This window comes from Balearica regulorum, chromosome 3, assembly GCF_011004875.1.
Source record: "Balearica regulorum gibbericeps isolate bBalReg1 chromosome 3, bBalReg1.pri, whole genome shotgun sequence".
Taxonomy (NCBI): domain Eukaryota; kingdom Metazoa; phylum Chordata; class Aves; order Gruiformes; family Gruidae; genus Balearica; species Balearica regulorum.
The window spans coordinates 109,024,966-109,051,777 of NC_046186.1; the positions used below are offsets into that span (position 1 = coordinate 109,024,966).

General features: G+C 38.3%; 1 protein-coding gene and 1 long non-coding RNA gene across 2 annotated transcripts in view; both read left to right on the top strand.

Annotated features, from left to right (window-relative positions):
* The window catches only part of MSH2 (mutS homolog 2), a 55,350-nt gene that overhangs the window by 6,677 nt on the left and 21,861 nt on the right, over nt 1–26,812 (top strand). The window contains exons 6-8 of the mRNA XM_075749432.1: nt 1,440–1,573; nt 20,530–20,729; nt 25,852–25,961. Coding sequence (XP_075605547.1) covers nt 1,440–1,573; nt 20,530–20,729; nt 25,852–25,961 — 444 coding nt within the window. The remainder of the gene's footprint in view (nt 1–1,439; nt 1,574–20,529; nt 20,730–25,851; nt 25,962–26,812) is intronic.
* LOC142601324 (uncharacterized) lies at nt 11,937–15,295 on the top strand. Its single transcript, XR_012834928.1, has 3 exons — nt 11,937–12,058; nt 12,911–13,041; nt 15,209–15,295. It is a non-coding gene; the product is annotated as an uncharacterized LOC142601324 (long non-coding RNA).

Genomic DNA, 26,812 nt, shown 5'->3' on the forward strand with positions numbered 1-26,812 from the left:
TAGAGGAGAAAAGAGCGTATATGCAGCATCTGAGCTGGTCAGCCCTGGAGAGAGGTGTTCTGATTTTATTTTCTTTTTTGCTTTATTTACTAATTCTGTGTCACTGTCTAGGGAATGAAGCAAAGATTAATCTCAAGCTTTATGGAGGTGTTCTAGGAAGTTCATCACTGTCTTAGCTACATCACTTCATAAGCCCTTGCAGGTGTTATGCATTTAGTGGTAGGAAATACACTGCCATGTCTGTCTTTAGGGGCCATTATGAGCTTTGGAACAAGGGATTTGCCGTGTAGCAGGAAACTGCAGTGTTGCCTGTGTGGCAGGCTGTCTGTGGGCAGGTTTTTGGGCAGGTACTAAAGCAAAGGCAAAATATTTTGCTCTGTGAGGTATGTAGTTGAAGTTCTTATGGTGCAGCAGATGCAGTTGATTATATGAAACTCTTAACATTCCCACTTGGATGTGCTGAAGTAGATTATTCATGTATAATATATGTACTCTGTGACACTTTCTTGGATTCAGAAGTTTTTCATATGTAATACTGTCCAGAACACTGAAAATAGGCACATCCACTAAAGGAATTAGATTTTCCAGTGGTTAAACGCGTCCATGTACCTTCTCATTGTTGTGGTGATGCTAAGTCTACGTCCCAGTTGTTTACAGGCATCCAGACCTACTCCTGGTTGAATGCTTGCCTGCTGTTTTAATTGCAGGTGTTCTTGGGTAGAAAGGGTTGAGATTTTCATTTCAAAGTTAAGACTTGAAACAAGCTTGTTTTGCTGTTTTTCAATGCTGAACAAAATTTTTGCTTCCTAGCTGTTTGTGCAAAAAACCAAACAAAACCCCAAGAAAAATGCCCAAAAGGCTGTCTTAAGTTCAGTTAATATTAAACCTGAATTATAGACAGTAAACTACAATTTGAACAGAGTAAGTTTAGATATGTTTATAGTACTCCAGAGGTCATCTGGGGAAGCTTGAGAGTTTGGATAATTATGTTCTGTACCATTGCCTCTTTCTGTTATGTCCCTGCCCCACCCCCCCCAAAATATCTCCAGCCAAACCCCTTGAACACAAGTCTTGTTTCTTGCTGGGTTTTTTTTGATGGACAGGACCCCTATTTTTTTTGATCTTACAAACGTCAAACGAGCAAATATCTACATATATGTCCACTTTTTCTATTCAAATGGCAAACTACCCTGTGACTAGGTACATTTCTACCTTTGCTGTTTAGTCAGGTAGCTTCAAAATGGAGAAACCTATTCATTGTTCGCCTTGTTTCAGGGACCAGAGTGTAAGTACTTTAATGTTGTGCTCTTTCATGTGCCATTTTTGATGGGTGCCAAGTTGAATACAGTAAAAACACTGATCTGTTCCTAGGTAGCGAAGTTGAGTGCCATTCAGTGGATGTCAATAAACTTTGCTAACTCTTTTTATTTCTTTTCCAGAGTTCTGTGGAAAATGCTAATACGGCACAGTCTCTAGCTGGTTTACTAAATAAATGCAGAACCCCTCAAGGACAAAGACTAGTTAATCAGTGGATTAAACAACCGCTTATGGACAAGAATAGAATTGAAGAAAGGTAACAGTGTTATATGTTTGATAGACTTACACAAGTTAGTAATTATTTTACAGAAGGCTCCTTCTTTTTAAGCACAAAATACTATGACCACAAAATAACAGTGGTGGAGATTTTCGTGTGCCAGAAAGTGTTTTTTCCCTGACATGAAAATTGACAAGTTACTGTTAGATTAAATGCTTTTTACAATTACAACTTTTTAAAGAGGACGTATGATATGTTTAGATGGTCAAATCAATGATGCTGCAGGCTAAGGCAGTATAGCAGCAACTTCTTAACTATTATACTGCAAATGCTCAAGCTGTATAATAATATTTTGCTGTCACTTCCACTTTACCAATGGAAAAAAAGCCAGCCAACCAAAAAAAAACAAACCCCCAAACCCCAAATAATAAAGCAGTAGTGACCTCTTTGTATTTCAGGGAAAAAAATCTACTTTTGGTTGCAGAGGGGCACTCTTGCCCAGATATTGTGGCCCAAACATGGGTGATCTTTTTCTTCCTTGCTCTTTGCTGCTGCTGCCTGTCACCATGTGTCTGCCTTACCCATGGACAGCAGTATCAGTCAATACACAGCATTAGACAATCTGGCAAATACCTGCTGAGAATGTACAGATAATTCTCAGTCCTTCAGCAAGGAAAACCACAAAGGTCATATTCCTACTGTGTGTGTGTGTTTATCTTTTATGTTAACTATGCAAACAAAAGTTACACTTTTTTAAACTTCTGCTAAATATGGCTATATTCTTATCTAAAACCAAACTTCGCGCAACTCAAGTGAATGGCAGGATAATGCATTGCAAAATGTATGTTAATGTGTACCTTGACAAAGCAGAAGAGGCCAGAAAACTGAATTTAACTTTGATACCTTCTCTAAGGCTTGTATTTTAGATAACGCTGTACAGGTATGTCTGTATATGCTGTTGGGCTTTAGCACAGATCACTGTTACCAAAAAAGAAATTTTGGCTTGGTCACATTGTTGTTTAAAGAAGTTATGCAAAGAGTAGTTTTCTCTGTAGATTTCTAGAGATTGAGCTTATTCTGCTTCTCTTCAACATTTTTTCTCTTTTTCTAATCATTTGCAGAATGGTGCCTAGTAGCTTGATCAGAGCACACCTAGAAATGTTATTAATGTGACACTGAAATATTTGTCCCCACAATTTTTTTGAGTGCTGTATCTTTGGTGTGTATTACAAGAGCTAGTTGTTGAGTATGTGCCCAGGATCATCTTCTTTCCGTTTTGGGTTCTGAGATCTAAGCCAACTTTAATTTTATGGTTATGCTGATTTTAAGATTTTGAAAGTTATTACACCCATTTGTAGTTTTCTTATGTCAAAGTAAACATAGGAAACTTTAGCTTTTGCGTCAGACTTTTTTGCTTATTACTGTGGTTCAGAAGTCCTGCAAGCTCAGGAGAAAGATGGTGCTTTCTTGATAAAGTTAGGATTAAATGATAGGCAGAAAATGTAACTTGACCTGTTTTGTAGAGTTATGATCATCACTGCTTTTTGTGTTGCATTTCTATATGGCTAATGTTGACTGCATTTAGGAAAAGCTATATTTAAAGGAGGAGGGAAGTAATTAAATGGAGTTAAGCTCTTAGTGAAGCTTGTAAAGGTTGGTGTGTCCAAGGTTGAAGGAGGTCCACTGATAGCCTCCTGTATGTTGCCCAGCCACAGAATCATTGAGGTTGCAATTTGTTAAAAGTTTGTGTTAACCTGTGCTTATGGACACTGAAATACTGTAGTCATACTTTTTCAGTTTATTCTGCAGCGCAGCTAAGCCTTTCTGAATGCATTTTGCTTTCAAGTATTACTTTAATGAATTTAATTCTTTGGCTTTGGGATAAAAGTAATATATTTTACTCATAAGCTCTTGGTCCTCCCAATCTTAATCCTTTTCAAAGTGTGTAGGACTACTTCCTTTTTTTTTTTTTTTAAATCTGAAGGAGCAAGCATAATAAGAGAAGCTCTAAGTGGGACTGATGAGATATATTGACAGATTCAAATATCTTTTAAAAGATACGCAGTCACCAAGTTGTTTTCTATATGCTTTACACTACATTGTGACTGTCTTAAGAATTACAAAATATAATTTAGAACATATAGATGGTTTGAGAAGGAAATATCTGGACTGCTGTTTCTTTATGTTTCCGTTATAATCAAAGGGAGTTACTGATTATTTGTCAGCTGGAAGCGTGCCATGTTAAAGGATGCCATTTAACACTAACTAGTGCAAAACTCTTGTCAAACTAGGCCGAACTACCCAAGTTGAACTGATGTTAGATGACAGTGTTTTGAAGTAAGCCTGTTTTGCTTATACAGGAGGTATTTTGACTTAAATTTTGTTCTAGTAGCGTAGAATTGGATGTCTGACTATTTATTTTAAAAACTTTAAAAGTTAGACTCTTGTAACCCTCTGCTAAGACCTGCAGGTGGTGCAAGTCATCTTTTGGAGCTAAATGATCAACTTCTTTCAGTAGCTTGTAACCTGCAATTTGTTGTTAAAATTTATGGATAAATAGAACACAATGTTACATCACTAGTCCATATTAACCATTGATTCAGCAGCAACACAAATTAATGTACATAGTGCGCATGCTTCAGATAAACATTATTTTATCTACTGGAACAGCTCCAAGTGAGAACTGAGAAAATAGGGGTTCCTGATTACTTATCTGTCTTGAAAGACTTGTGGTTATGCCCATGTCTGGCTGGTTTTCCACAATTTAAACAATAATTATCAGTTGTAAGTATACAAGATACAGCCCTGCTTCTCCCGTGTGGTGTGTTCAGAAGGCAAGTACATGAGGTTCTTGCTCCTTGCCTTATAGAGAGCATATGTCTGAAATTAAAATGTAGTTGCAGAGACAGGAAGTGCAAATACATACATTAATTGCGTAATGCAATTGATTGTAATACAGCAAGTAACTTCAGTATGTAACGTTTATTTTTCAGATACTGGAAAGTCTCAGAAATGTGGCAGAATGTAAAATAGTGCTTGTTCTCTTCCGCCCTGAGAAGCGAACTTGTGTTGAATATATTTAATGTTTTTCTGTGTTGGGGGGAGACTATCTGACATTTGTGCACAGAACAAATACAAGATTCCAGATGACCTTTTTATTCCTCTAGGCGTACTGTGGCCAAACCTCTTGTACATCTTGTACATCTGTCCTGTAGTAGAAAAGGTTCAGGGGTCTCCTCTTGCAGAGGAGTCACAGGCTGTACTCTGACATCACTTGTTCTGATTCAAGCCTCTCCTGAGGTTTTCTTTTGCGTTACTAAACACTACGCTGCATTGGGAGCCAAATTGTAGAAACCAGTCCTATCTCTAGCAGAGTCAGAAAGTAATAGATTTAGGAAGCTTGAGGTGAATCAATGGCTAGCAGGCTAAAATTTCCAAGTTTATAGAACATTCTCATGAATCAGTCTTGAACGACAATTGAAGTAGCAGCTCGTTTAAAAACGTGAAGGGAAAAAAAGCTACTTGTTGCTAGCTAGTGTAGGCAGGCTTGAATGCCTTTAGAGGCCTTTATTTAGTAAGAAGTTAACCTAACATATGCTTTCTCTAGCAGATAAATGGAGGGGCAGAGTGGGCTAATGCGTATGCCATAGCTCAGGAGCTGTGTGGCTGGGGACTCGTCTCAGCATGGATGGGAACAGGCAGGTGAAATGAGAGGTCTGTGTGCATTGCAGAGATGTGATCTCCCTCGGATGGCAGAAATGTGATCAAACAATTGGGCTCCACTAGTAAGAGCAGGTTGAAGAACGTGGTTGTTCACATCTGCTTGGTAGCTGTGAGGCTACATCTAGAGTACTGTACCCAGTGTGGGGCTTTGCAGCGCAAGTAGATGGACAAACAGGAGCTGGTCCAGCAGAAAGCCACTGAGCAGGATTGTGGGGCTGGGTTTGTAGCCTGGAGAAGACCGAGGAACAGACCTAACTGCTGGTTTCAGCTGCCTACTGGGTGGGAGTCATAGAGAAGGTGAAGCCAGGCCTTTCTTGCAAGGGCACAGCAAAAAAAGTATGAGACAAAAGACACCAACTTCACCAAAGGACCCTCCAGCTGGATATAAAGAAAAAAAAAATCTTCACTGTGAGGATGATCAGACTCTGGAATGTACTGAGAGAGATGGAGGGACCTGTTCTTCTTCAGTGTTTAACTGAAATTGGCCTTGTTTTGGGCAAGGGCTGGAAATAGAGGCCTTGAGTTCCCTTCCGATGTAAATTGTTCTGCGGTAGGTTTTCCGTACTTTGGGTTCTTTTCTAACCTGCAGCTGTCCCTGCAGAGCATTGCAGGTGGGCTTTGTTGCTTCTGTCATTGTGGTTGGCAGCTCTGGAAAGACCTTCAAGTACTTTTCTGAGTAGAGGTCAGTACTTCTCCACAGCAACGGACTGATTTCAGGCAGTTAAGTTAGTAGGTGGTGGCTCGTGTCCTCAGTAAGGCAGGGGAGAATTTGACCAAACTTGGAAGTTTGTCTAAATGGCTTAATTAAAATGCACTTTAAATGCTGGGAGTGCCCCTAATGCCTATAAAGAAGCTTCCGAAATACAGGTTGAATCTGAGCTAGTTGGAAGACAGAAATGTGATTTGTTACTGTCATGCAGATCATGATGCAATAAACATTTTGCATGAAAGAAGTTGTCATTCCAGTGACATGTAAATTATGTTGGCTTCCCAGTAAGCCTCTAGAAATGTTAGAAAAATGTCACCTTTGTCATTCCAAAAGTTATCATCTCTGAGTCCCCTAGAGAAATGTTTGGAGCTCGAAGCTCTCAAGGCTGCTTGTTTAACCCTCTCCCCTCCCTCCACCTCTGTTTACTATTTTCAAAACTACTAAATAACCTGTGTTTTCATTTGGGTTTGCTTGTAAAACTGAGGGCAACAGTGAGTGCTGTCTAGAAACATTAAACAAAAGCTCTACCAGCCAAGCTAACCCTAACCCTAATTTTTTTTTTTTTAGACAGGCTATGTCTTTAGGAAGGAATTTCCATCAAAATCCTAGCTGCTTGAAACCTATTAAAAAGCTTAAGTCTCTTGTGACATAAGAGACTTAATTTTAGTTTTCTTGTTTGAGGAGGGAACAAGGGGATGTAAATAAGAACTGAAAAAAGATTCCTTTCATGACACCTTCAGGTGTGGGAAAGACAATGTTGCTCTTTGAGCTGGAGAAGTGCCTAAAAGCTGTTTGCATTCTGCATGTTATCCAAAACATTTGTCTTCTAGGTCAAGGATCAGCAATCAGCATTGCAAATCTGTAAATTATAGGTGGCATTCAGTGGTGCAGCACTGGAGCAGGTAGTCATAGTATCTCCTAGTTGATACTTCCAGCTCGCCCACCTCATCCTGACAAGTCCTCACTTGGTGCAAAATAAATAGAAGGATGAAGCTTTTAGTTTCTTTTGCATCTGAATTTTGAGGCTCAAGGGAAATGACATTTCAAATAAAATTTGGTTGAAAAGTCAAAATAGTTTTCACATTTTTAAGAAATAATGAAATTGCTATTTATTTAGGGAGATGCGACTCTGTAGCTGCCATACTGTTCTTTTTGCTCTCAGCCTACCAAAAGGAGGTGGATGGTAATTGCTGCAGCAGTTAAATTTTACTTAGGATCTATGTTTAATTATTCAGGTTAATTTTTTTTCTTTTCAAAATGACAGCCATAAGTTAATGAAGTTTCCAGTTAGAGTGTAACCGTATGAAAACTTTTACTTTTTATGTGTACAAAGCTCTCTGGTTTGTCATTGTATCCTTGATCGTGACTAATTTGACCGTTACATACAGGAATATAGTATATTCTCCATGAAAGAACAGTGAACGTATTATTGTTTTTGCTCTGTTTAATGTATATCCTCAAACATTAGAAAGGTGGCATGTTAGGAAACTGCAGCAGCTCTTGGCAAGATAACCTTGTCTTGACTTGTAATTTAATTCCATTTATCATGTATAAGGATTGTAAAAGTCTTCATTGTTTTGTTTACATACAGTTTTGAGTTTATGCTCTGTACAGGATGAATGCGAATGAAGAAATGTTTGGTTTTTACGGCAAAGAAATAGAACTTGTTCAGTATGCTCTTAGTCTGCACTAGTTTAAGGAAATGCATAGGTTAGCAATTTAAAAGAGAATTAGTGTTGATGGAGTGTAATAAACTTAACCTCTTAATTTTAATAATGTATGGAAACTTGCAAGGAATAAAACACCTACAAAAAATAATGATATTAATACCTTTCCTCAGCTGTCTCTAGTCTTTGAAGACTATGCAGTAATATTGTTTTATCACTGAATCCCAAAATGCTATATTTAATTAAAAAGGAAGACTGGCACAAAACCTCTGCAGTGTAAGGCATTATGCTGAGGAGCAGCCTTAGCTGCTTTCCATCTTTGGTTTCTCTGGAGGGTTTTGGGTGGGGTAGTTTCACTATATAGACTTTACGAACTTGCCCGTGACTGTACAGGTGTAGTACTTGGTGAGTTCTTGCTCTGCTGTCTCCATTGTTATTTGTTATCATATAAGAAATGGAGGTTTATTAGTAATTCTTAAAAGATGGGTATTTGTTTTCCAGAAGCCTAAATACTATGTTGATGGAATGGCAATGTTAAAAAAAAAAATAAATCATGAAATTTGTTGTTCTTGTCTTTATTTAAATTAGGATATTTTTGCCTTCATGTCCTTGACTCTTGCTCACGCTAACTGTTCTGGATGTATGGTTTCCTTGGTCTTCAGTGTGAAGGTTTTTTTGTTTGTTTTTGACTCTTATGCATCATACAGCAACCTGTGACACTTGACTTGTTTCATAATTGGCTGACACTGTAACTATGTAAATCCACAGGTGTAGTCATGCTTCCCTGACCTTGGATTGTCACCGGTTCCCTTGTTACTGGCACTAGTGTTCATGTAGCTGGTTGGTTCATCTTTTGGTGGGCAATTTATCATGCTAAAATAATCAAGGGTGTAATGTTGTATAGCATCTAATCCAGTAAAACTAGGCAGTTGCCAAAATGGACAATCCCAGTTCCCCTTTCTGGCCTTCAGCTCCTGCTGCTCCATTTTTTTTGGTCTCATAGCTGCAGTATAATTCAGTTTGGCTTGTTCACCTGATGAAAACTTATCCATGAAAAAATGAGGAAAGTTGTAATGTAATCCTTTTGCTCCTCTGCAGCTGGTCCATAATGTGCTATCATCATAAACACAGAAGATTAACAATGTCTTAAATGCAGATCAAGCAATACCAAAAGGCTGTTCTTCAGATTTAATGATCTGACTTCTAAGTGTTTGCTTTCTCTTGGTATCTTGACTTTTTTTTAGAGCTTACACTAATTAATTTATATTGTGAGTGGGATTACCAAACTTGCTACAGGAGGATAAACTGGATATCTGCCAATCCTTGAATTGGAGAAGTGTCTGAATCTGTGGAATGGAGCTGTTGACTACCATTGCTCAGTAAACCTGCTACCTTTCTGACAAATTCACTATGAAGATGCTACTTGAATGTATTTTAGCTCCTATGGAAGACAGACTATGGAAATTTTATGAAAAATAATGTATGCATGGAAATAAATTAATAAATCAAGTCTCTTGTAACATTGGGAAGACAGAAAACATGTCTCTACCCAAGTGTTTAGGAGATACTTAGAGAATCTTGTTTTATGAAATACTCTCTTATCACTTTTATCTGTAAAGTTCCTTCAGGCTAAGAGGCTGCATAGTCCAGTGAGATTGTGCTGGGTTTTTGAGATGGAAGAGGATTTGCTGTGTAAATCATCTTATATTCAAAATTCAGCTTTGCTGATGGATCTTTGGTAGGTTTTTTCTTCAGTAAGCATGGTTAAAAGTTGGGAGCAGTGTTTATTGTCCTGTGAAGTAGCAGGTTGCTGTAAGGTGAGATTTTTCCCTTCTTATCACAGCTCCTCTTCTGTGGAGCTGTTTAATTCTTTAAGGGAAATAATTTAGTTATTTCTTAACTGAGAACGAGGAGGAGTGGTGAATCAAATCTAACCAGTGCTGTTACATAAAACTAGTCTGAATGGCAGTTCTCAGTAATAATTAAAAAATAAACTTTACTCTTATTTGGGAAACATAATTTTTGAGAAACATAAGTGAAGGTTTGTTTTCCTTTTCTATAACTTGGATGGCTGGCTGTTGCTGTAAGTAATATACCCAGGCTGTGGAATGGGAATTAAAAGACACTGGTTTTGGTTTTAACTGTGACTAGGGTGATCATGTAGGTTGGATGCACAGGTGTATGAAAGTTTCTTTAGAATACAGACAGGATCAATACTTTTTTTCTTTAAATGTTTTAATGTTTTCAGGACCCAAGTGCTATAGGGTAAGGCTGGTCCGCAGTGGGAGTGTGGAGTAGTCCAACTGCAAAGAACCAGCAGCAGCAGCTGGTGAGAGGAAGATGCTGGTAGGCCCCTTTGCATCTCTGCTGCAGGGCATAGGTGGCCTTCTGTCCTGTCTGGAGAGAAACAGTGGGACCCTTGAGCCTTGTGCTCATCACCTGCCTGTAGAAATTGCTGTGAAACACAGCTTGCAGCCTGCAGCTCTTGACCATGTGAAGAGATAGGTGTGTGATAGTACCATCAGGAGCACTCCAGCCTTGCCTTATAAATGAAGAAGAAAATGTTTCCTTTCTGCTTCTCTTACTTTTTGTCATAGGGAATTTGTGCGCATGCCTTAGAGCCCTGCGGTTCTTTGCTTTGACATGCTTTCTGGCTAGAGGCAAAGCAAGCCCTGCTTGTGTGCTGCTGCCTCTTTATTTGCATATGCTTCAGAATGATGCCAGGCACTCCATTCCCTCAGGGTCTAAAAATATTGCTGTTGCAGCAGTCCGCTTCAGGAGTGAGATCGTAATTGCATCAGGTGGTACTTTGCTGGCAAGGATAAGACCCAAGATTTTATTCTTCTGCTGAAGAATTGTTTTCTTCTTTACCTTGCTGAATCTGCTAGGGTTGGAAAACGTTTAAACACTTGTGCAAAAATAGTGAATTACTGGTAACCTATTTTGGAGTAAAGATGACTGTAATAAGTATTTTTGGGAAGAAAACATACTGGAGTTAACGATGCTTATAATGCTTTTTCTAAGAATCCTAGCTGGTTTTTAGGTTGGGCGGTTTTTGTGTGTTTTTTTTTGTTTTGAGCTCATTTGCTTGCAACCTCACAGTCAATACATAACAGCTTCCAAAGCTTTGCTTGATTGCTATAGAAAATAGTTATTTTGTGCCTGATACCCCGATGTAATCTCAGGGGTTTCATTTACTATCTCTAGGCTTTGACATAATACTCAAATGGTATATGCAGGAATTGATTTAGGGTGGGAAAGAGTCTGTTGCTTTCCTGATACATACTAATTTTATGTTATATAAATGTAACTGATGTAGAGGACTGAACTCTGATTATCTGGAAGAATGAATGTGTTTATTGAATAGCTTATCTGTAAGTGGACCATTCTGAGGTTGCAAATATCCAGTATTGTTTTCATGGAAGGATGGTTTGGAGACTAATTAGGAAAATTAGAAAAGGCAGGAGGTTGATGTCTGGATGTGGCTTTCTCTTATGTTGCTTAATCTTTCAGGTTAAACAACAGGGACCTTGATGTGGAGCACTTGCGTCCAGCTGCTTAGCAGCACACTTTCTGTACCCGATGCTCTGAAAGTGTATGCAGTGTGCCTTCTGTGGCTCCTCTAGGGTCTAAAGCTGCCCTTCACACCTTGGATCTGCATTACCAGGGACTATTTTGATCTGCAAGAAATAGTCAGCTTATTAGTGATTGCTTCAAGTTGTACATTTGAGTTTAAGAAACAGTAGTAGTGAGTGGAACAAAGGCCCGTTTCTAGTAGTAAATACATCCTGAGGGCATCAGGTACTTGCCTGGAGATCCCTTGATTGAGTTCACTTCTGACTGGAGGGAGGAAATATGGCAGGGTGGAGAAGAGCAGCAGGCAGCATTACTACCTCACAGTTTTTCTGGTGGTGGTGCTGTTTTCTGCCAACTTAAAGTGTTTGTGGGACTGTGGCCTTGAGGGCACAATTTCCTAGCCAGCTTAAGCCGACATCAGGATACAACTGGGCTTGTCCACAGCTGGCACAGCCACCCCAGAGCAAGCTAGTGCAGGGCAACCTCACTGGTGGAAAGCCAGCACAGCCCCAGCAAATGTGCGTGTAAGGAAGGAGCTGCTGCTGGGAGCATTACCTTCAGTGTCAACCTCGGGTGTCCGCAGCTGCCTTTACAACACCAGTTTTTCTTCCTCCGTGCTACGTGGCTTGCCTGGATAAAAGAGCAGGACAGCTTTCAACCCGTACCACTGAGCCAGATCATGCTTGGTCTCTGTGACTTCTTTTTCTGCAGAGGGAAAGGTTTGAAACTCTGTTTGGGTCTAGAATCATTGCAAAATCTTTTAAGAAGCTAGGAAGGTCACCAGAGTACAAGGATTGCTGTAATTTTACTGGGATGACAGCATTGTCTTTGAGAACGCAAACATTACAGGTAGAATTGTAAGATGTATCACTGTGGGGCTGTTTGTTGCTGGTTTGCTGTTTCTGTTAGTCTACCCTAGTATACAATATCTCTTCATTGCTAGAAGCCTGTAATTTCACATCCTGCACATAACACAGTAATGCACTTTAAATTCTGAATCGAGGATGTATATAAACTGTTGTACTCCTTCACTGTTGTCTCCAAAGCTTTGTTGTTTAGGCAAGCTGTATCTTTTAGTTTAGCTCTTTCTTTTTTTAGGTTTTAACAGTGGTTTTCAAGGGGGGAAAGCTGTGAAGTCATTTGATATTACAGAAGCATTTATAGCATGTTCTTAACTGAGGAAACAAAACCAACTTTGTGCTATCATGTTAAGACAAAATGACAACAGATTGCACAGTTTGGGCAAGAGCAGGTGGGAAATAGAAGAACTTTGGCCATTTAGCATGGAGGGAAATACATGTGAAGGTGCAGGCTGCTGTTTTGGCAGGCAGAGTAGGAACAAGGCTTGCTGACCTGGGCACAAGGCTCTTGCACAGACCTGTTAGAGTTGGCTGGGTTATCTGTTCCTGAACTACAGGCCCTTGTGCATGCATGCGTATTTGGGAGAGCTCAAAGAGGGCTAACTCAGATGAACAACTTGTGATGCTCACTCAAACATAAGATTTTTGGATTCTAATGACGTAGGGCCAAATTGTACTGATATCATTAAAATAACAGAAATATTTTGACCCGCTGCTTGGGATATTCTCTCTCGTGTGTAAGTGTGCTAGAGAGCTATGTATACAACTCATCCAGAGAGCGATGTTCAGAGTTGTTGATGAAACAAAAACCTGGGTTCAAATCACTTTTTTTTTTCCAAAGCACTGGAAGAACTGGTGCTTATGGCGAGTCCCCTGCAAGGCCACTTGGGTAAACATTGCCACCAGTTGGAGACTTGCTGCCAGAAATCAGAGCGACTTCTGTCTGCACACACTCTCCAGAAACCACTCGGGGTGAGCTGAGTGGGGGATTGAGAAGATCAGTGATATTAAGCTTGTGGTGTATGAGTAAAATAAAATGGGGTTTGATGGTTATTAGTCTCTCTAAAGCTGCTGGTTGCTTATTCCTCTGGTTCTGTGTTGTTTTTATTTCAAATTGGTTATAAAGATCGCTCCAGTTTCATAACAGTCTTTTGTGCATAATTAAGCACTTCCAAAAGCATGAGTGGGTTGTCTAGATCTTTTGCTTTGTTATTTCTTTGTGCTTGTCTGAGAAAGTTTGGATGTTGTTTTTATAAATGCACATAACAATGTATTGGGCAAAATGACCTGTGATGCTCAGTGTGATGATTTTCTTTTATGCTGCTAAGGTGTGTGCTGGAGTAAAGTATTTCTCAGTATCAGGCTTCAGATACCTGATTTAGACTCCCATGTGCCCATCTTAGGTGTCTGTCTCAATACTTCAAAGGCTGTAAAGCATACTGGGGTTCTTTGTCATGAAAAGAGGTTTGCAAATTTAAGGTGGTATTTATTGCTTACCTGAGGCGGTGACAGCTGGACTTTGTGATTTTTGTGAGAGAGAAGATGTTTCTCTAGGGAGTGATTGGGTCACCAGGGAGAAGTTTATAATGGAAGCTTAGACAGTGCCTTGCTTATTTCTGGCTGGAAAACACAAATGCTGGTGTTAATCAACAACAGCAACTTGCTCTTGTGTGGACTTCCTCCGGGGTGTTAAAGTCCCAAGTGCTTTATCTGGAAAAGAAAACCCAGTTAGAACAGGTAAGATGGTGGCTTGGTTTTGTCCTGCTCAACTATTGAAGAGGCAGTACCTGAGACTGTAGTTTATTATGTTATTCAGGTAATTTCTATAGGATTAGAAAAGAAGAATTGATCAGTTCTATATGTCTGGGTTAAGGTGTCCAGAGAGGGTTTACCTTGGCTGCATTGGATTAAGAAGAAAGATACCTGAGTTTGAAAGAAACCTGAGAGAAACCAAAATAATGGTACATTAAGTGTTTTCCGCTTTCCTTTGTATAAAGGAAATATGAAATTAAAGTGGTTTAGCTGTGTATATTCTGAAACTTTTGTGGTGAGATGAAAGTCTTGGCGTATCTTAAAGCAGTCCTTAATATGTTGCTTTTCTAAGTGGTGTTTCTCTGATAAAGCTGTCTATAATCAAGTTGAACAGTTGGACAGAAAAGTTGGTCTCATTCTGCAGTCATAGAAAACCTTTAACAGGTAGAGAATACAAATGTACACTCTTCAGAAGTCTCGGTTGTTGTATAGCCAGGGGAGTTACAACCTTTAAGATCTCCTTAAAAGTCAGCTTCTCCTGTAAAGAGTGCATTCTTAATTTGATTTCACTGTTAACACTTTTTTCCTTGTGTGGAATTTTTAGTTAGTACAGTTTTTTTCCCATGAAAATGGCTACCAGAATTTGGGATTTTAAGTTACTACTCTGTAGTAGTAATTAAATGCGTATGTTATTCATTATTAAATATATGTATTTTACTGATTATATATGGATCCAAGTTTCATATTATGATAAAAACTCAGAGTCCTTTTTCTGAGTAGGGGTGCTTGGAGGAAGCATCCTCCTTCCGGCATGCATGGAGAGGCACACAACTGCCCAAGGTTTTGCAGGATGCCAGTGGAGGAGAGATTAAAACCTGGGTGCTTATAACTCAGCTTGCTGTACAGCTCACTGGTTTGTTAGCGGGTTTTTTTTGTGCTGGCCGATCCTGCTCAGGCATTAAAAATATTCTATTCATCCCAGCTCTGGTCTTTTATTTTAATCTGTTAGTTTAATTATGATCTATACAGACAGAATTCTTTTCATCCTTCGGTAAAATCTGTATATGAATCAGGCTTGATTAATATTTTCTCATTAACTTAAACGTCTATATCTAGCTCTGTAGAAGTCTAGAAATATAATTAAGCCCTCCTGACAACCTCTGTGTTGTGGCAGTATTGAGTGCAATAACCTTAAAATTGTGATGAAGAATGCTGCATAGATGTAGCAAAAGAAGCAGCAATCTGTTCTGATGTCAGATGAGATGTAAACCTCAGTGGAATGGAAGCATTGTGATGAGACTTGGTAAAGTGTTTGCCATTTATTAGAACAAAAACAGATTTTTGTTGTCTTTTTTGTATGGAGTGTTATTCTTTTATCTGTTAATAGTAGATCCAAGAGATGCCTCTTATAAACAACAAAACCTGGGAAAGGATGAAATGCTTTCAGCTGGATTCCAGAATATCCAACAGAAACTTGGAGATAGGTGGGGTTTTTTTCTCTCAGAGCATGCTAAGCTTAATGTTACTTGTTACTGCACTTCAAAGCTGATAAATAGCCATGGTTTTGAATAGCAGGGAAAAAAAGGGGGTTATTGTTTTCAAGTTCAAGAAAAGCATTTGTGTTGGTTTTCAGTTATATTAGCTGAAAAATTGTTGCTGTTTTTGTGGTTTAAGTTGCAAATTTAAATAACTGTCTTGAAACAAAGATTTCATTTATGTTCTAGTGTGGTTTCACTAGTTATAATTGTTTCTGTTATCTTGACCGTGCTGCCTTAGATCTGTGGTGGAACGTTTTGCCTTATTTTCCTTTTCTTTCTGGCTGTATGGCAGAAACAAGTTACCCAATGTTGTCAGCTGTTTGATTACACTTTCTTGGAATTTTTTTTTTCTTTTTGTATTTTCTTTTTGTTTCCTCAGTTGAGCTTTTAATATAAAGAAACAACCTGTCATTTGATTTCATTATTACTTGTGCGCATTAGGCATGGCTTATAGTTGCATTATATTAACGTAGCCCTTTCTGTTCAGCAGCCTTGTATGTGTTCTTACCGTACAGGAAATTGTTATGCAAAATGTGGCATGAACACAAACCTGTCAGCCTTTTATTCGTGGGTGGCAAATATGGGGGGGGAAGATAGAACAGTACTAGGAAGGTCATGAGATGTTAGTCTAATTAGCATGGCTTTAGCAGAGGAAAATTGTATCATCTGATCTGAGAACTCTTTGAACTTGTCATTGTTGTGGACAGTGGAGGGGGGGAAAAAAGAATAAATTGGAGCTTTCAAAATGCCTTTGACAAATTCTTATCCAAGAGGCTGTTGAACAAGCTGAGGGAGTTGTGGGATGAAAGTGAAGGGTTTGTTTGTCTAAAAGGCACAAGCAAAAAAAACCAACCAAAAACCAAAACCCAAAATGTTTTAATCTTGGCAAAGGCAAGCTCAAGAGTCTAGAAGCTGCACTTTGGGATATTCTCTAATGATGAGGATAGTAGCTGGCTATTAAGCAGCTGGCTGACACTTCTATAGGTGACACCAGTAAGGACCAAACTTTTAATAAAAACCAAAACAGCCCAACTGACTGGACAGAACAGGGATGATTTGGATTTTAATGAGAAAAAGTATAAAGCAATGTGTATAGAAAGAATGAATGTGATCTGCCTGTGTCTTACAGAGCCTTACATGGATTCAGAAAGGGTGCTAGGCATCTCTGTTAGGTTGAAGGCAAGTCTCTGTACAGTTGGGCTTTAAAGATAAAGTAATATATAGAAACCATTGCTGCTGGTCTTTTCCAAATGCAAAATTTAGTAACTTTCAAGAAATGATTCCATGTGTGTGTGACTGCCAGGGTTACTGAAGGCATAAGGACCTCTTGGAAGAGAAACTAAATGCTCTGGCCTGAAACAGAAGCTATCAGAGGGTAAGATGAGATCTAATATAGCGGACAAACTTGAATTTTGCACATTCTTGCATGTCTGAGATTGGTCATCAAAGTCAGAGAAAATAGGTTTTTATACTGGAAATTTTAATGTGGAAATCATGGAGTAGTCTGTAGCTTAACTAGGTTGGATAAAACCCAGGGAAGAATAGTACTGTTCTAGATTAAATACACTTTTATAATTGGACAGACCCTCCAAATGTGTGTGTTGCTTTCTTCCTCGTACTTTTAGTAAGTGAAGAAAGGGTGTTTTAAACTAGAACTTCATGCAGCTTTGCAGGTAAGAAAATATGAAGGTATTCGTGACTACTACCTCTTCATAGATCGATGTGATCGATTTTAATAATTGACAAGTAATAAATAGGTTTACAAATCTTGCATATTGCCTGGGAAGTGAGATGACAACATCAGAATAGTGCAACCTCTTTTGGGTATGTGCCATGACCATAACTGCTAAAGACCAAGCAGGGTAACAGAACATATGGGTATGCTTTATTGTAAATTTTCAGTGAATCCTGTCTTAGCTTTGCCAAAGGAATGGTTTCCAGATTACAGGACTATAAATGATGAAGTTACTTGGCTCCTATGAAAAGAAACAAGTTGGCAGATACTGCCCCTAGTTTCAGTAAGCTTTGACAGGGATGAAGATACTTTGAGCGGAAGATCTGCAGACGGGATTTATCCCTTCTGTAATCGCCTTGGGAAAGTAGGCAGACATTTGGTTAGTAGGCTTGTAGTTAGGCTGTTAAGCAGTGGTACTGGGTGTCTTTGGGTTGGTTTGGGGTTGGGTTTTTTGTTTGTTTGTTTTAATATTAAAAAAAATTGATCTTTACGAGGTGTGTTTGGTCACCAGTTGCTGCTGGTGCTTCTGAGAAAAGTTTGTGATGCGAGTCTTAAGTCGGGGTCTGCTGGGTAAAGTGTGGGGAATTTTAATAAAGATGACAATATATCTGCTATGACAGAATCATGTAATTCTTGTTATTCCTCCAAAGCATTTGACAGAAGCCTGAAAGCTAGAAATTGTGCTGAGATATGTTAACAGGGACCAGAATAGGGAATTATTTGGCTCTTATGATGTTACTTATACAAATCTTGTTCTGCATTCTTGCAACAGGTATCTTAAGTATATTCCTGTTTACTTCTCGCAAGCTCTGTATATGTGCTGAAACTTTAATGTGTCTTTTAGAGATTCCTCATGTTTCCTATCCTTTTTGGAAATAAAGCACCATTATGGGTCAGCAGTGTCAATCTTTAAACTTATTTAAGGCAATAGTTGAATGGGTAAATGTAGAGGTAGGATTCTTCTCTTTTTCATTGATTTTGTTCGGTGTAGTACAGAAGGTTCACTGGAGTGGTTTGGGCAGAACACTTTCTGCAGCAGAAGGGCATTCATTTGAATTTTTGAATATACAGAAATGTATTTCTACCCATCCAGATGTCTCTATCTCTTGTGTTACCTTACGCAAAGCCTTTGTTTCTTGAGTGACTGTCATTACTAATTAGCTGAGGCAGTGTACCATGTTAACCTCTGTGTACTGTTTCAAGTGTCTAGCACTCTCTGCAGAACACTGGATGGTGTAATGTAGATTACTGCTTTCAAAATGACAAAAAAATAGTCATTCCCAATGTAGTTCGCAAATGCAAATGTTCCTGTTACTGAAACTGATGCATTTTTCTGCCAGGAAGCAAAAGAGTAGCAATAATGTGGTTAAAGCTGTCCTTTCTCTGCTTGCATGTCTCTAAATGAAATTAACTTCCCTGCTGATGCCAAGATATTGATAGATAGCACATTAATGTGATTAACCAGAAATCAACACAGTAAACCATGTGTGGAGATCTCTGAAGGGGGCAGAGTTCTTCCTTCTAAAGTGTGACCAAAGAACATTGAACTCTCTGGCATTCCAAGATGAATGATATCTGACTGACTTTAACTGGAAAAGCAAAGTAATGCAATATATGTAAAGATGACAATGTTAACTGGTGCAAAAAAGAAAGCAAGAAATGTATGAATGTTCTCTTACATTCTAGTGGGGAAAATACCATCTAATGCTCTGTCGTGTCTTGTCGAGATTTATGCTTGCGTTCAGCACTTAAAGAATATTTATTTCACTATTAAAAAAAAAAACCCAAAAAACCCACAAACACCAAAATGTCAGGGAGCAGCAGCAAGAGTGAGCTGAAGGGAAGGCAAACTGGGAGTCAGTGGTGACGGGAAGGCAGGTAGATACAGTACCCTCATTGATAAGGATGCAGTCCTCCAATACCTGCGTGAGGCGCACAGGGTATATCTGGTGACAGTAACCAGGTTTGGCCAACAGTCTGGGTCTCCAGGCAAGTCTACTGTGATGATCTGAGGTGAAGGTCAATGGGATCAGTGGGGTGCGTGGCCAGGCACAGGCATGGCTGCAGCTTAGCTCAGATGAGAACCAAGGACAAGTGCCTTAGTTTGAACGCAGCTTGAGTGAAGGAGGCCCCAGACAATGCTGCTTACACCTCTTTCTTACATAACTCTTCACAATGGTCTTTACTGGTAAGATTTGCCTTTGGGAATCCTTGAAACCAGTGGCAAAGTCTGGAGCATAACCTTGTTAGAGGAGCATCAGCAGGTATTTAAACAAATAGGGCACACACAAGTCTGTGGGACGCAAGGAATACCCCCATAAGTACTGAGGTAGCTGGCCAAAGTGATTTTGGGACCAATCTTGATTGTCTTACATCGTGATAGTTTGAGAAGGTGGCTTCTGAATATGAGCGATATTTGCTTTCTTCCAGTCCTCAAGAAGGGAATCCAGGGAATTACAGGTTGGTCAGCCTCATCTTCATCCTTGGGAAGGTGATTGAGCAAATAATCCTGTAAAGCCTGGTGAAACTTAATAAGGGCGGGATGGTGATTGGAAGTAGTTGGCATGGATTTACTAAGGGAAAATCATGTCTGACCAACCTGATAACCTTCTATAACAAATTGACTAGGTTGTTGGGTAAGTGGAGAGCAGTGAATATGATTTCAGCAGGCTTTTGTCACTGTCTCCCATCACATCTGATGAAGCAGGTAGTGTGGTGAACTGAAAACTAGATGAACTGCCAGGCTCAAAGGATTGTGATCAGGGGCATGAAGTCTAGCTGGAGACCAGTCACAAGTGGTGTATCCCAGGGTTTGATACTGGGGCCACCCTTGGTGATACCCAAAATGTGACTGGACACAGTCCTGGGCAGCTGGCTGTAGCTGGCCCTACTTTGAGCAAAGGGTTTGGAGTAGTCAATGTCCAGAGGTCCTTCCAACCTCAGGGATTTTGCTTCTGTGATCCAGGCTTGCACAGCTGTACAGTGTTGATGTTGGCCTTGACCACAGGCAGCTAAACTCTGCCAAGAGTGTTGGTGGGATTTTTTTCTACAGTGTGAGTTTTTCTTTCACAGACTACTGGCTGACTCTTTTTATGGTGCAGGGAAAGGATTAATCTCAAAGGAGATTTTGAGCTTCGACATACCTGTAGAACAGATGTTGGCATTTGCACTTGGAACAGTTTCACTCCAATGCTGTTCATTAGATGCCCCAACTGTTAAAAACTATAGAAGCATGACATAGACTAAATATAATTTCTTCCTCAGCTCATGCCTTGACATAGTTTCATTTATTCTTTTATCAGGAAAGTTGACCAATGGATAGAGCCATAGAGAAAGGATAGATAGAAACTCAGATACATGTTTTCATTCTAATTAGTGACATAAAAGATTTATAGACCATGCCATGCTAATCATTGTTATGAACTTCCTATTTAGGTTGAACTTGGTTGAAGCTTTTGTGGTGGATCCAGAGCTGCGTCAGTGCCTTCAAGAAGATCTCTTACGTCGCTTCCCAGATCTTAACCGACTGGCAAAGAAATTTCAGAGACAAGCAGCAAACTTACAGGACTGTTACCGAATGTATCAGGCTATTAATCAACTGCCTAATGTTGTACAAGCACTAGAAAAATATGAAGGTAATGCTACCCCCATCTGTTTTCAATGTTTTATAATACACTGATGATGCAAAGAAATAACGTGTAGATTTTCAAAGATTACTTTTTTCCTGTGTGCTTCTGTTGTAGGAATAAAGCTTAAAGACATTTGAATTTGAAATGAGCTGAAATTCTGAAATGCCAATCAGATACTTGTAAAGATTTGGCTATATTTATTTTTATGACAAAGTGTTCCAATTAGTGTGTAGCTGAAATACTTGAACTAGTGGGTTATGGTCTGATAATCTTTGATGTCAACTTGTCTCTAAGAATTCTTGACCAATTGTGTGTGTATTATGATCTTAAAAACAAGATACCATTCATAGAATATTGTTGTGTTCCTTTTGAAGACACTTTGCACTTTGGGTTGTAATTAAATACACAAAAAAAAAAAAAATCCAGTTTAAGCATTATTGGTATAATTTGAATGGCTTTTTTTTTTTTTTAAAATCTTAATGCTGCTGTATTTGATAAGAGTAACGGACAGAGTTTCTTCTGATCTTCATTAGTAGGAAGCTCAATGCTATGACAAGCAAGTCTAGAAAATACAAAGGTTGCTATTTCTTTTCCATTTCTATGCATTACCAAGAAAATGCAGAATAAGGTAATGCCAGCATAACAGGACAGTGATTCAATACAGCAATAGCAGTCCTAGCCTGTCAGGAAGCATATTTTTGTAGAAGCCCATTAATTTGTTTGAAAATCTCTTTGCATAAAACAAGCACCAAAACCTTAAAGAAAAATAGTTTTTGAAATGGTACAGTTACAAAAATTTCTTTCCTGTATTTGAGTAGATAGTAATATTACCCAGTATGTTATACTCTTCTATACTATAGTTTTATGACTTCAAGTAATGAAACTTACCTTCTAAAATATTAATCTTAAATTAAATTTTGGTTGCTGACTGTGTTATTTCCAAAAGCAGTTAAGATCTAAAACTGGGAAGGAACTGGCAGATACAATTTTTTGTTTGTTTTTTTAAAGAGCTGCCACACTTTAGCTGCCTCAGTCATGTCCCTTTGGCTTTTCCAAACAGACTCTGCTTGTTTTTAGCCTTGGAATGGAGCTCTTGGATTTCCATCTTAAACTGAGGTATTAGTTCAAAATGCTTACTTCCTGGTTTTGCTTCTTTTTCTATTAGTTGTCATGTGGATCAACAGAATTTCTCTGTCATAACATTGGGGTAGGAAAACAATTCCATTCTTAGATGTTTTGAGGAGCAAGCTGTGTAAAGCAAACTGCTAAGCTCACCATATGGAAAAATTAATAGACTGCAAAAGGTTCTTGCTGTTTTACACATGAATCAGTCGGCCTTAGTAGGGCATTTATCAGCAGTATATCTAATATACTTTAAAATAGGCAAATTGTGTTATTTTTCTTTGTACTTGTACACCCTTGTTTAAAGTACAAGAATGGTCTGGTAATTTTGAATGTATGTGACTGATTCAGTCTAGATCTGATAATTTTCCTGTTTAAGACTGTACAAAATCTTTGAACTCATCAAGAGATAGAAAGTCAGAAAGATTTTTGACAATTCTGAGTATCTGCCGGTTTCAGAACGGCATTTTCTCATGAATGGCTATGGAGTGATAGAGCAACTACACCATGAAGTGATCATCAGTGATTGCCTTTCCCTCAGTACGAAGCATTGTTTTGTCAAGATGCTTGTTTTTATGGATGATGAAAGCTGAGGAGGGGGTAGTGAGTGAAGATGGCTTTTATTTTTTAGACAGAAGAAACCTGGATAAGATGGGAAAGGACTCTGAGTCATCAAATCATTTTGCTATTGCTGGCAAAAGGGAGCAGTTGTTCATTACTCAAATTGCTGGGGCATAAAATCTAGGTACTTAGAAGATGTCTCTTTAAGAAGCTGTTGAAGCATCTTCCTTCTCATCTCAGACAGGTGCTCTTTAATCCTGTAAAAATGCAGGATACAGGAATTGTGTGCTGGGTCCCAGGTGTATTTTTACCATATTGTATACAGTGGCTTGAATGCCCCCTTGCTGCTTTTGGAGATACCTTTTATTGTGTGTTCCAATACTGCTCTTTCCACGACTGTCGTACTGGTGCATTATAACCATGTTGTGATCGGACTTGGCTGTTTCTCATCTGTCACTTCTGTCTGACTATTCCCGTACTCATAGTGTAAATTTGTTTATCAATGCATCATCTTACTCACTGTTAAATTTTACTTCACTTCTATTAGCCCAGTTTTCAAGGTTAGTTAGTTATGTTCCTGATTTATTTTGTTCCAATTTAATCTACTGGTATCTGCCACATTTTATTTTATAAGCAGCCTTCTTTCGTGCATTAATATTATTAACTCACACATCTTAAAAAGATAAATGCTTTTATGAGCCCTGGAGGAACTGTATTGCTGATGCGCTTCCAGCTCATTTTTTTATCTGCCTTCTAATCATTGTATTAATTGCAAATCTTGCATCTTGGCATCCCATGTGACGCCGTATTGAATGCTTTAGAAGGGCCCAGATTAGGTCTGCAGATTTCCCTTTGTTTTAGGCAGTCAGTTATCTCAGCAGATGTTGCGCTGTATGAGTATGATCTGCCTCTAGTAAACCCGTACTATGTTTTATCCTAACTTCCATTTTGCTGCTTGTTCTTTCCTCATAATTTTTTCTAAGACCTTTTGTATTATCAGAATGGCTGGTTTAATTGCATTCAGTTGCCGAGATTTCTGTTTCCCCTTGATAGAATAGTGTTGTTTTTCATACTTCTGTTTGCTGCCAAACTAACAATATACATGCTTCAAGTTTGAAGATTAGTGCTTGATTTTAATTTCTATACAATGCTTTAAACCATGTTAATAGTAAAGTCTTTTAATGTGTGTAATAAACACTTATCTGTGCTTCAGTAAGTAAATTACAGTTTAAATTAAAAATTGTACCTGGGAGCATATAGGCTTTGTGATCAATATGCATCTCTGCTTTTGACGATACATAGGTCTATTATTCTTTCTCTCAATGGTTAGCTTACATGCTAATAATGTCGAGTAGGTGCAGAAGTGGGGTTTTTTACCATGCATCTTTTATGAGTTTATGAATGCAGGTGCAAGACAAGTTGGAGTTTAATTTGGAATTTTTCAATGGTGTTTCTTGCTCATGTGCTGTTAATGCCAAGTGCTATGCTTTTAAGCAAAGCATGCACATAAAACTTTTATAAATCCTCAGTATTCACTGACTCCACTATTTTAAGTCCTTCCCGTGTTGGATACTGGATATGAAGTTGAATTGAAAGTGTAAATCAATTTTGCAATGTATCAGTTTGAACCATATTGTAAATACATTACTATTTTATTAAATTAATATTTTCTAATTTTTGAATTTGACATCTTCCTATGGTGTCTGAAGATGTACTCTGCAAACTTAAATCATGAAATGGTATCATAAAACTTTCCTACTTGGTCCTGTCAAGAAAGGAAATGTAACCGCTACTTTAAATTCAAGCACAATAATTTTTCATTAATTCAATACTGAAGATCATTTAATTGTGTGTGCCATGCACTCTGCCACCTGGTGCACTGCGAAGTCCACTCTGCAGAATGGACGTGGAAACTTCTTTTCTGCTCTTCAGTCTCTTCCTTCTTTACTGCCCCCTTTTATTTTCTAGGTTGGTTTAGATGTGTCTTCTTACAGGAGGGGGGGAGGAAGAAAAAAATACGTGACAGAGAACAAGCAAGAGATTTGGAATAAAAAGCAAGCTGTACTTTATTTCGGATCTCTCTTAGTTTTGAAAATTTTTAGTTAGCATAAGACTTCATTTTTACAAGTTCAGTAATGGCTCAACATGTAATTTTCTTCTCTATTAATAGATACTAATCAGTTAAGAGCTTTAACTTTAAAAAGCTTGGGGGAGTGGAGAAGCAAAGAGATGCAGGAGGAAGAGGAAACAAACCAAACTTTTTCTTTCTACTTTAGTTACAGTGCTGAGAGAGGAGAGAGATTCTCTTGGGTAATCATGGCCTCACTCTGAGTTTCATAGATTTGTACAGAAATTTTTCTTAGGAAAGATCAGGATATTTTCCTAGTCTGGTAAGAAATTGGGAGGCTCTGGAATAGCCAGAGTTTAATTCTGTGTCTCTCTGTTAATGTGCAGAGCCTTGCCTGTAAATGTCAGAGGCAAATTTGTGATTTTGTACATAATCCAACAGCTATGAGCTCATAGTATTGGATTATTTTTGAGGCATTTTGTGTAAATCATATAGTCAATAATGCTAATCTTTCTATGATTTAATCACAACTTGAAGTGGCTGCAAAGATGTAAACATTCATTTACTGATAGTGTTTTCACGGCTGGCTGCTGCATAGGTGCTTATTTGTAGGACTGAAGAAAATACTACTTTCACAAAATTGGCAATATCTGTGCATGCTAAGTTAACGGTGAACTGCATTTTGCGTTTGATGCTTACAGTGTTCTATGGACTTCCAACCCGTATGTGTGCTGTGCGGTTATACTTGGTTCCACAGAGTATCTGTGCTAACAAAATACGTTGGAAAAGACATTTAATTTTGATGCTTCCTCTTTAGCGGAAAGATAAGTGACTATAAAGGTCTGGTTAGAGTAGATGGCCTTCTTTGAAGGAAAACAAAACCAAAAAACATACACCTCAATTTCTATTTATGTCCATTATGTAACCTACCAAATACTCCAAATTTTTGGTAATTTTGAATTAAATTAAAAACTCTGTGGATGATGAGACTTCCACTTTGTATCTGTAAAATTGGTTGCTGTAGAACACACTTTTTACTAAAGCCGTTTCAGCTTTTTATGTGCAAGAATAGGTAACATTCAGACAGCGGGTTTGCTTTCAAACTGTTGTTTGTAGTTTTACTCATAGTAGAAGGGAATTAATACCACCATATATGAACAAAGATGACAGAATAGGCAAAGGCTTAATCAGAATATAATTTGCATAATGCCAAGTTTAGGGAAATAGATGTGTGTGTCAGTGAAATAATCATAACCAATCTTAAAAAAAAAAAAAAAAACCCTAACCAGCTATATAGTTGTACTGTTTATCTTGGATGAGTGAATTCTGGTGAAGTTGTGGGGTTTTGTGAATGATAATTTTTCTTCTTCTTAACAGGAGCTCACCAGATGTTGTTGTTGGCAGTGTTTATAACACCTCTTAATGATATCTACTCTGACTTCTCAAAGTTTCTGGAGATGATAGAAACAACATTGGACATGGATAAGGTATGGGCTGGTGTGTGGGAGGGGGTTTACTTAGCAATTAAAGTTTCTTATTGAACTTTGCAATCTGCTCTACACTCACTAAATTTAATTGATCAGCTATATTAAGTAGTCAGTGATAGTTTAGCTGTGGAATATACAAAGACTGTTATTAGTCTAGCAGTTGAATATCAAGAGGATATTCACCCACTGTCTGAAATTATCTAGCTAATGAAAAAATGCTTTGGGTACATGGATGCTGTGGACCTGAAACTATTTTTTTAAAAAGCTCATCAGTATTAAAAGTGGGGAAGTTATTTTGTCACTTCTCTGCTTCTTCATATTTTTAAAGTTACTGTGAGATATCTCAAATCTAGAATGTAGCCAGAAGGTCAATTACCTATTTCTCTGCTTTTGTGCAGTTCTATTTGGTGGGATTAAGTCTTCATAACTAACAGTTCACCTTTCTGAAAAATTACTGACCTAAGTATAAAGACTGACTTTACTTTCCAGTGTAAAGACATTTATCACTAGAAAGAAAGCTACTATAATTATCTTAGCCTTGCATCTACACTTGCTTATAAAATATTGCTGATGATAGGACTGTGCTTGCGAGGGAATACTGGCATTTGGTTTTTTCAGAGGAAAAAATTGGCCAAAGAAAGCTGGAAGGAACATTCCTGTTCCTTAAATCTGTAGTGGAAATGAGAAGGGATGAGTATAAATGACTGATTCATCATTGTTTAACACTGAACACTTAGGTGAAAACATAAACCATTGCTTTACTGGATGAAACAATGCCAAGGTTTTCAGTGAGTTTTGTACATTGTTTTTTCCCCATTATATTTTTTTAGAGAATTGGTGAGATGCATTTT